Source organism: Durio zibethinus, chromosome 14 (genome assembly GCF_047325235.1).
Source record: "Durio zibethinus cultivar Kanyao isolate XHJ-2024 chromosome 14, ASM4732523v1, whole genome shotgun sequence".
In the NCBI taxonomy this organism is placed as follows: Eukaryota; Viridiplantae; Streptophyta; class Magnoliopsida; order Malvales; family Malvaceae; genus Durio; species Durio zibethinus.
The window spans coordinates 4977364-4988703 of record NC_143175.1 but is presented as its reverse complement, the minus strand read 5'-3'; the positions used below and the strand labels follow the sequence as shown (position 1 = coordinate 4988703).

Below are 11340 nucleotides of genomic sequence, written 5' to 3'. Positions count from 1 at the left end.
GGCCCCATACACACCATATCACCATCAGGGATTTAAATAACGGTCACGGTCACGTTTTCGATCGCGTAGCATTTGTCGCGTTTTCGGATATAACGGAGATAATTGCGGTCACTGCGGTCATCACGGTCGTGAAATTTTTTTTTTTGCACAATTTATTATAAAATGTAATTATTATAATTATAATTATAAAAACTCTTATTCAATGATTTTAAAAATAGTTTATGACACTCTATGTTTTTTATTTTCTAAAAAAATTATTCACAATTTTATTTAAATTATAAAAAGCATTCATATTTGGTTTATCCATAAAATTTTCTTGGCTAAGTTTATATTCAATATTAATTCTAGACAAATCAAATATTAACAAAACATAATATGTTAAATACCAAGCATTTAATTTAATAAAATTACAAACTTAAAAATATAATAAATTCAAATTCCATCAACTACAATTATTGATACATATTTCAAATTTACCACATGGTAGAATGACGAGGAGGATCAGATTCTCTATCTTCACTTTGAGAGCCAAGTTGACTCCATCTCCATCCCTGAGACCTTTGTTCTTGATACATTTGAGGTGGAGGATATATTTGAGGATGATACATTTGTGGTGGAGGGTACATTTGTGGTAACTGATACATTTGAGGTAGAGGATATATTTGAGGAGGTGGAGGATACATTTGAGGTGGATAATAACCATATGGAGGTGGATAACCACAAGGAGGTTGAAAATTATGTTGTTCTGGTGGATAGTAATGTCTTTGAGTACTAGCAAATGATTCACTATACTCAAAGTTACTAGAATTTGGTCTCTCACCTGAAGATGAAGAACCTCTAGAAATTTCATAGTGGTGCTTCTTTGCTTTTCCTTTTGATCGAGCTGTACGTGCACTTTGACCCTCACTAGATTCAGCAAATGGATTTCCTCCGTATTCTGCCATATTAATAAAAAGTCCACCAGTAGTAGCAAGCCCAAATTCTCCTCCAAGTGGGTTGTAAGGTCGATTTGCATCCATATTATCACCAAAATTCGCACCATCACCATCACCATCTCCATCACCATCATCATCTGGACTTAAACCACCACCATCATCACTCTCACTTGGTATTGGACTTGAACTTGAATGAGACACATTCCTTTCTTGAGATTGACGTGATCATTCAACATTCATTTCATTATCAGAATTATCTGCAGGCAACCAATCAGAGTTTTGACCATCTAATAGAGGATTTTCTTTCTCTTGTAACCATTCTGTTAGTGGATCATCATCTTCAAAAATATGGTCAAGGCTAATAGGATTAAAACTATTATTTATTTCATCAATGCTCATTCTTTTCTGATGTCTCATCCTTAACCTCATGTTATAATAGGTATATACAAGTTTCTGGAGTCTTTCAAACTTCAATCTGTTTCTTGCTTTGGTGTGAATATAGCTAAATGTGCTCCAATTACGTTCACAATTTGATGCAGATGTTGTTTGACTAAGCACTTTGATTGCTAGTTTTTGTAATTCAGGAACACAAGTGCCATATATCATCCACCACTCAGCTGTATAAAATTATTTAAATTAAATTTCAATAGGCTATACAATTAAATAATATAAATAAATTATAATTATTTAACTTACTATTTACCTAGATTCATTTGCTTCCAAGCTCTTTGTGCTTGTGGACTACCAAATGTTTCATGCTTGTCTCGAAATAATAACAACTACATCGATTGAAAATACAATAATAAATGAATAAATAAAAAATAATTTAATTTTTAATACATAAAACAAATGTTAAAGTTATAAAATAATATTAAATACTAACTTGATTAATCATTCTGATTTGAGTATCTATCGAAGGTTCTAATCTTTCAATAACTGCTTTTATACCTTCTAATGTTTCCTTAAATACATTTGCAGAATGTTCCACTCCAAATTGAAATTGTGAATTTAGATAGTAACCTAAACATAATTTATAACAATATTATATTAAAGTAATAAAAAATAAATATATAAGCAATTTAAGTATAAAAAATAAACATATTTTTTAAATACCATCTATATTCTTGGTTTACTCACCAGCTGAATGCAAGTCAAAGTGCATGAAACTCCATCTATTGTCAATAATCTTTTCATATTCAGCAGAATAACGACAAGTTTGCTGAATTGCTTGTTTAGCTCTATCCACAGCCTCGTAAATAAAGCCCATTGTTAGTTTTTCATCACCATCCATAAGGCGCAACACTTTTACCAAAGGCTCATAAACTTTTATTATATCACCTGCTTTTTTCCAAAAATCTTTTCTCAAAATGATTTTTTTGACTTCATAAGCAGGTCCTGATTTTTGTTGTCCCCATTTTGAATCTTTAAATTCCTATATATTCATCAATAAATTTTTAGAGTAATATATTTTAAATTAATATTTTAAAACAATAATATCATAAAAAGATGCTAGATTTAAATAATTGTACTAATTACTAAGTACTAACCTTTGAATTGAATATCTCTCTCAAACTTTGCTTTTGCCTCATTATTTCTTCTAATTGTATGAAATGAGTGGCAAATCGGGTAAGAGCAGGACGAAGTATTTGCTTCCCTTGTGTATATTTCTTCATCAAATTAACAGTCCAAATGTGATTGTATATAAAACAAGTCACTTTCTTTGCATCATCCAAAACCTTTGCCACATTTTTTTCCTCCCAATATCTTCAAGGCATAAGTCCAAACAATGAGCTGAACATGCTGTCCAATACAAATGTTTTCTCTTCTCCATTAGTCTTTTCCTGCGGCCTTAAGTGCTGCCTCGTTATCAGTGACTATTTGAACAATGTATTTTTCTCCAATTTCTTCCACAACTTCATCTAATAATCTGTAGTAAAAGTTTGTATCTCTATTACGAACACCTGAAACATCTACAGATTTTCAAAAAATAATCCCTTTACTACAGTAAACAAGAAAATTAATGATATGCATTTGATTTAAACTATTGGTCCAACCATCACACATCAAAGTGACACCCAATTCATTCCAATAAGCTTTTAATCCATTAACCCATTCAGGAACTTGTTGATACTCAGACTCTAAATACACATCTGAGACCTCATAAGGTGTTAGAAGTATTACATGTTGGCCAACTTCTGCTGCCACAGAAATCAAATTATGCAACCATGGGGAATTTGCTAATTGAAAAGGAAGTCGATCATATATAAAAAATTTTGATACTGATTCACCCATTTTTCTTCTTAATGTCTTTAGAAATAAATCACTTACTTTTGGTTGTCTTGAACTTTTACTTCTAACCAATTCAGGAACAGCTCCCCTTAATGAAAATTCAGACTCATTTGGAGTTGATTTCCTTGTTCTTTCTTCAAAATATTCAGCAACTGAACCATGAGAGCTTCATCCTTCTTCATATATGTTACTCCAACCACTAGTTCTTTGTCTGAATTCTTGTCTTCTGTGCCACTCATGTTGTGATTGGATACTATCTCGCACGGCTTGTCTAGTAGCAATGTCTTCATCAATAAATCCTTCATAATCATCTTCTCCTCTTAACTGTGATAAAAATTCATTTTTTCTTCTTTTGTTATCAGCTTTTTTTTATTTGCTTTCTTGAAGGAGTTTCATCATACTTTCTCTTACTATACCTATTAATAATATAGTTAAAAAAAAAAAGAGAAAATTAGTTGCACATACTTATGTAATTTTATAATTTTTATTAAGAAATTAACAATAATATTTTCAAAGAAATTAAAAAAACATAACATACCAGTAATATTGGGGCATGGTGCAATTCTAATTATGTTTTCATTACTTCGTATGTGTAGAATTTACAAGTATAATAAAAACAAATCTTATAGCAAAAAATTATTTAATTTTAATATTTTTTACTTGCATGTAATTTATGCTTCTATTATGCTTTAAATGTCAACTAATAAAATAATAATCATAAATTTATTATTTTATTATTATAATTATTAAATCATTGTCACATGCAGAAAAACTAGTATATAAAATAGTATCCTTGTAATCATATTCATACCTGAATAGTAGTGCCGAAAGTTTGATTCATATCTAATGTTGTTTCCTGATCCACATGTAACGCCTACTTCTCTTACATTGAGATGAAAAGGTATCACCGTGCAGCTTAGAGAAATGCCATTTTCCAACTGGAAGTCTATTGCTGGCCAATGGATTAACCACAACATTGTGTTATTATTGATTTCAGGAATTCCAATGAAATTTGAGAAATAAGCTCGTGTGACCTTCTTAGTCTCGTTAGTAATATATACACATGGTTGTCTTTCGAAAATTAGATTACTAACGAAAGAAAAAATGATACATAAATTGAAGCAACTAATCTTTTCACCCAGATAAGATGGTTTTGGCAAAGAAAAAGTGATCTGAGATCCTTTAGTGCGATACTCAAACCCGATTGGAATCTCACTTCCTGAAACAAATGTGCTAGTTATACCACATTCATGTACTACCTGTCCATTATAATCAATAGGTCATTAGGAATATATTGATAAAGTAAAATAAGCAAACAAAAAATGAAAAAAAAAAAAGATATAAAAACTTGGAGAGATGGAGAAAAGACCTGTGGTGTAGCAACTATTTTTGTGTCTGTTAGGTAGTTAAAAAGCTGCACTTTATTGCTGTTAATAGAATCAATGTTGAATAAGTTTTTAATCTGTTCCACTTGAAAATTTTCAATTGGTTCTAACTTGAACACACCTTCAACCTCAGTTAGCTTTTGACATCCAAAAATAAGAAACCTTTTCAAAAACATTAGGCATAGTCGACTTGACATCCCAATTGCCAATGTAGAAAATCCCACGTAAATTTCGAAGAATGGACTGAATAATGGAAGCTTTGGAATTAGTTGGAGCTCTGAGCAAGAAGTCAGTAGAAGTTCATCAAGCTTTGTAAGGCTACTAATGCTCTTAGGCAGGCTATGGATTGGATTTTTACTTAGATTTAAAGATTTCAAGGAAGGTAAATTGCTAAGATCCTTAGGTATAACATCAGCAGATAGCCTGCAACTTTCAAGACTCAACTTTACCAAAGAACATGGTAAAAATGCCCAAAACAAACCCAATTCTTTGTTTCTTTTCAGTGATAGCCAAGACATCCACGATTTTGATTGGTATATGGCTGTTTCATATAAATTAAGCATCCTTGATAATTTCATATTCTGTAACTCTTTAGGGACATCATCAAGTCTTGAGCAACCAGATAAAATAAGCACTTTAAGAGACAATAGCGAACCAATTGTCTTTGGAAGTTTCATAAGATTTTTGCAACCTTTAAGGTTTAAAAAAGTAAGTGCCTTTAGCTCACCAATGGATTGATCAACCTCAATCAACTTTATGCAATCTTTGAGCATCAACTTCTCAAGACTTGGAAGTCCTGAAAAGTTTGGGGTTTTGAGAAGGTCATGTGAATGATTGAGATTAAGGATCTTCAAATTTGGCAGACACTGTAAAAAAGGAAAAAAAAATCTCTTTTTACAAATGTGTATTGCTTCAAAAAAGGAAAGAGAAATTAGTTGTTATCATACCTCAGTATCCTTCCAAACATGTTTTAAGCTACTACTGCACATGTCAAGAACAACAAGCCTCTTAATATCAAAATCTGTTGGAAGAGATTGTAAAGGAAATCCATGCCAGTGCAACCATATTAAGCCTTTGGGGAAGTCCTTGAAGTCTCCTTTAACTTTTACATAATCTAGCTGAAGTAGTTTCAGTCTCTGCATCTTTGCAAATGCATCAGTTTCTATATAAACCTCATTTGACATGGCAAATCGATTTTCTGAATGATTTGCAAAATGTAGACTTGCAGTTATCCTTCTAGACTTGTGTTTTAGCAATCCTTGCAGTTCAACAATAAGACACTTAACTGTCTTGGAACCCTGGATCAGAAAGATTTTCTTAAAAAAAAAAATGAAAAAAATAGTTGTATGATAAAAGTAAGAGACATATATGCAAGAAACAAGTAGATTAAAATAAAGTCTCTTACAATTTTCTCTCTTATTACATCGAGCGCGTCCTTATCCCACAACCTGCTTCGTTTTCCAGGATCAAGAGATTCTTGGCGAATAATTTCCTTTCCCATATCTCTAACCATTTGATGCATCATTAGCTTGTTTTTTTCATTAACAATTAGGAGAGACCTGCCTATGAGATTTTCAATCCCAACTGTTGTATAGAAACCACAACCATCCAGAATTGTAGTTGTATAATCTTTATCCTTCCCAATGAATAAACAAGCTATGTCAAGGAATAAATTTTTATCATGATCATCTTGAAGTGAATCATAGCTTACTCTTAGAATCTTTTGAATCTTGCTATCAGGGATTTCTTCCAATTTCTCCATTGCACTTTTCCATACATTCATACTTTTACCAGAGAGAGAAGAACCCAAAACTTGAAGAGCTAATGGAAGCCCACCACAGTAGTTGGCTATATTACTTGCATACTCCATAAAACTCCCACTTATAGAGTTGTGACCGAAGGCATACCAGTTAAAAAGTTGAAGTGATTCATTGAAAGCTAATTCTTTTACTTCAAACACTTTGCATAAGTTTCCATAACCAGACGATTCTTCCAAATCAAACATCTTGGTAATAAAAAGACCATTTAGCAGATGTCGATGCCTACTAGTTAGGATGATTTTACTTCCTGGAAAAAAGGGTATTTGCATTCCAATTATTTTAGTTATGTTTTCCAAATCATCAACATCATCAAAAATAATAAGAACTCTTCTGCAACATACAGCTTCTTTGATCTTAAGAATTCCATCATCTGCATTGTAGAATTTTTTTACCTTCCCCTTAAGGATATCTGAAATAAGTTGTCTTTGCAATCGAACCAAGCCATTACACTCTTGAGTTGTTTCTCTAACATCAGTAAGGAAACTATAACCTTCAAATCTTTGGATGTTTTGATTGTAAACAACTTTGGCAATGGTTGTTTTCCCAATCCCTCCAATTCCACAAATTGTTGCAATCCCAATGTCATGTGATCCATCTTCTTCTATCCACCGATTGATGCGTGTCATAAGAGAATCTATCCCAACTAAATAAGGAGGGACATGTAAGGCAGTGCAATGGAGTTTATCTTTAACCTGCTTAACAATATCTTGAATGAATTGCGACTCATGCCTACAAATTTTAAACGATAAACATTAAATATATCAAAATATAACTCACCAAGTCAAATCTTGAAAATTGAGTAAAAATCAATAACATATTTGTCTTTTCTTGCATAAGTTTAGCTTTTTATGAGATTATATGTTCAAATAAAAATTTCTATCTAATGCAACATTATTCAACATGTACGATAAAGCTATTACATTAAAAAACTAATAAGAATACTAAATAAATCAACAAAACAACATAAATTTTAATGAAACTTACATAAGATGAGACATGAACTTCAAATTTAAAAGTTTTAGAATCTTTTCCTTGTAAAAATATAGGAAATTTGTTGGTTTCAATAAAATTACATCTTTATCCTCTATCGTTACAACTTTTTTCAATTGAAAAAAAAAAAAAGCTTCTAAAATAAAAAAGAAAGCCTAGATTTACAGCAACTAAAAAAAAAAAAAATCAGTCTTAACCAATAATCAAGAAGAAATTATAGAAAGCAAATAATAGCGAAAAAAAAAAAACTTAAAATTACCTTTTTCCCCTGTTTAAGTTTTTGCAAATTTGTCTTATATAGGACTTAGAAGAACGGGACCTTGAGAGATTTTGCTGCAAACTCTAAAATTTCAAAAACCCATCTATGAGCAATCTATGGGCGTAGGTTTGGGGTTGTAGTGGTTAGATTGGAGAAAAAAATCAAATGAGCCATGGCATGGATTGGTTGGAAGATTACAGTAGGGCGGAAGCATGGAAGCTGGTTGGCTGCCATGGCTACTGGATGGTTTGTGGGAATTATAGGAAGCAAGAATTTAGAGAAAAACATCCAAAAGTTAAGACAAAATGAGATTTTGGAAGATGAAGAGGAGCAGGGTTGTTCTTATATACTTTCAATTGACAAAAAAAATATTTGGATGTAGTGAGAAGTATGGTGGGAGGTTGGCTTGGTAAAATGCTTGACTAATCAAAAATTAGTTTTTTTTAGTTTAAATTTTAGGTGAAGATTTTAGAGAGAAATAATTGGTTAAAATTTACACATGAATACTATACTGCCCGCTTGGAATATTAAGAATAAATAATTTTAAAATGTAAGATAAAAATGATTAATTATATTAAACAATCTATACTATAACAAAAATTTAAAGACATCAACCTAGATAATTGGTAAAATCATAAAAATTTTAAATAAATTACAATATACTAATATATATATATATACACACACACACACACATATATGAGAAAAGATCTAAGTATAACTCTTACTTTTTATCATTGGATCAAATAGTTAAAATTAAAAATATTATTTCTGAATTTTAATCTAAAAGCAAAAAAGGTATAAAACTTACACTAATGTAAGTAATCCTTACTCTATACATATATATGTACCTATCATGTAGAACCATGCCTCCAAAATCCGCAACTTCTTTTAAAGCAATTCTCCATCTTTGTACCATATCCATTTCGGATTTAAAGCTCTCTTCATGCCTAGCAAACGCTTCTGCATAACTCCCTGTTTGGTTCTTGACTTGGGTTGGATCAACATCATAAAAAACAGGCAGAACAATGTGTTGAGAGGATTTCCTATGTTCTAGTATCTTAACAAGTTCGTTAAGACACCATGTCGATGTAGCATAATTCTTTGAGAAGATAATAATAGAAATTTTTGACTCATATAGAATCGCCTTTTCAATTTCATCCTTTATATTCTTCCCTCTCTCGATCTTTTCATCATCTTTAAATGTATGAATCCCTGCTTGCACCAATGCCGTATAAAGGTGATCTACGAAGTTTTTACGCGTATCTATACCTCTAAAACTCAAGAATACATGATAAGCACATCGAAAAACTGGGGTGAAGGCTTCATGAACCATCGAAACAGCCATTGAAAAATGTCCTAAAGAGAATGAAGATTAATTGGCGCGTGAGGCACCTGAAAGAACGTAGAACAACCTAACTATATGTTATCAAAGGGAACAATGTAATTAAAAAAAAATGAAATCTTATTATATTTAAATATAACAAAGTCTTGCTATTTTTTTTTATTTTTTAAACTCTTTATTAATATTTAAAAGGAAACAAAACTTGAAAGCAATAAATGAAATAAAAAATTTCCGATCTTAGACATCAGACCTAGACTTTTGCCCTTTTTTTTTAATATTCCATTAATGTCAGACCATGACATTGCTTTTCTTTTTCTTGATATTAACATGACTTATCATTTTCAAATAAGTGGGATCCAAATATTTTTTCCAGTCTGTTACACCACACCAATTTATACGGAAACGAAAATCAAGCAAAGCGGGTCAATCCCTCTACCATACCACAAACTGGAAGAAGAAAATTGAAACATATTTATTTTCCGGATGTCCAGCTTTGTTGGAAAAAATATAACTATAGTGGACTTTTAATTCCTCCTTTTTCTTAGTTTTACCAACTACCAACTATACTTTTCTATAATCATTAATTATTAATAGTTGACATTTGGTCAATAAGATTTTTTTTCCAACCAGAAGATCTTGAAAGTTAAGTTTCTCTATTTTTTATGTAACTTGTTTTCTTTTGCAAATTATTTTCCAAACTAAAGTTCATAAGAATTTTAATCTCTTTCAAGAAAATAATTGTGCTCCATTTTTAAAATTTAAGAATGCTAAAATTAATTTCTTTTTTTCTCTCTTTTTTTATCTTAAAATATTTCTACAAAAAAAGAAAATTTCTTATTTAAATATAATATGATCAAATTAAATGTTTAAAAATATTATGATAAATTGATAATATTATTTGTTATACTTTTAAACTTATTTATTTTATATTTGAAAATATTGTATATTTATTTTGCATATTATTAGTAGTATTATTATATATAAATTCGTGTATATTTATAAATATATTTGTATTAAATTGAAAAATTCGAAATAATGTGCCAAGATAATTGATACTGGTTTATACCCTTTTAAAATATATATATATATATTATGCTATACAATATTAACAATCTTGGTTTGAAGCCAAATCTTTCTCAAAACCTAAAACCTAAGAAAATTTTGTTGTGTTTAACATGTTGAATTGCTGATTGTGGTTGAAATTATATTGTTTTTATGAAAAAATAGCTTACTACCTATACGATGAATGGATTATCTTTACTTATTTAAATATGTATAAAAATATAAATTACTACTATTTGATCACTTATATATTTAAAATATATAATACATATATATTATAATTAAGACATCAAATTATAATAAATTAATTATAATATCTTTTGAATTTAAAAAATATATATAGTAAGTGATATTTTTTGTTTTTGAATTTAAAAAAAAATAACTCAAGGATTATAAAGAAAGTTACCAAGTCAAAATATCCATTTGAAAATTTTAAATTTAACTTTATATATCTATAGGTGAAATTTTAATCAAATAAGATTAATATTTTTAAGTTTTATATTTTTATTACAACTTATTGAGATTTTTTATTTTTAAGAAAAATCATAGAGAATTAATCATAGATAATTTGGGTAAGACTTCATTTTTAGAAATTTTGATATTTAAATTTAAATCATGTATGATAGGTATTGTCCATGTGTCAAAAAAAAAAGAAGATGTCCATCTAAGCATCCATGTGACAAACTTTATCAAGTATCCTTGTATGTTATGTAATATATATATATATATATATATGATTAATCCCAATTCAAAAATGAGTCTTTTTTTTTCAATTCTGAATTTGTATTTTAATCCTTTTTAATTTATGAAGATATAAGCTATTCAATCCCTTAAAAAAGAAAAATTAATCTTCGAAAGAAATTTCAGTCCTCATCAATTTAGGTTTTCCTTCAAAAAAATTTTTTATATATTCATTTTTAAAATTTTTCATATAAATAAATAAAAACAAAAATGTTTGAAAGAAAATAAAAGAAATAGCAAGAGAACTGGACACTAGTATTGTGCTTAAGATTCAAACCAAGTTCAAAATCCAATTAGCCTATTAATCTTTGCTGATCCCGAAGTACATGCCAAAAGAAACTCCAATGTCAAACAAGGATTTCAGGTTGTAAATTTAGAACATACACAAACCTGTTAGACATTTGGGTTTAACGTTGTCTAACTTTGTTATCAATAATGTTATTTCAGGCCATCATCAATGACCCATTTATACGCAACAGTGTCATCTCAGTGTTCGCCGACAGGCAGGACATGC

The 11340-nt window shown here is 29.7% G+C and overlaps 1 protein-coding gene across 7 annotated transcripts; it reads right to left on the bottom strand.

Annotated features, from left to right (window-relative positions):
- Window positions 1–321: 321 nt before the first annotated feature.
- LOC111311115 (disease resistance protein RPV1-like) lies at window positions 322–9071 on the bottom strand. Of its 7 annotated transcripts, none has more exons than XR_016327425.1 (10): window positions 8530–9071; window positions 6015–7158; window positions 5557–5907; window positions 4594–5475; window positions 4036–4483; window positions 3264–3640; window positions 2483–2905; window positions 2073–2367; window positions 1639–1714; window positions 322–1552 (listed from the first exon to the last, which is right to left on the bottom strand). XR_016327425.1 is itself a non-coding variant. In XM_089743281.1 (6 exons), the coding sequence occupies exons 1-6, from the start codon at window positions 9024–9026 to the stop codon at window positions 3594–3596; spliced, it is 3369 nt and encodes a 1122-aa protein (XP_089599407.1). In that variant the 5' UTR covers window positions 9027–9071; the 3' UTR covers window positions 2936–3593. The 7 variants fall into 7 exon arrangements, 2 of the variants coding, with proteins under 2 accessions (XP_089599407.1, XP_089599408.1); XR_016327429.1 differs by having other exon boundaries at window positions 322–1192; XR_016327426.1 differs by having other exon boundaries at window positions 2483–2896.
- Between the last annotated feature and the right edge of the window lie 2269 nt (window positions 9072–11340).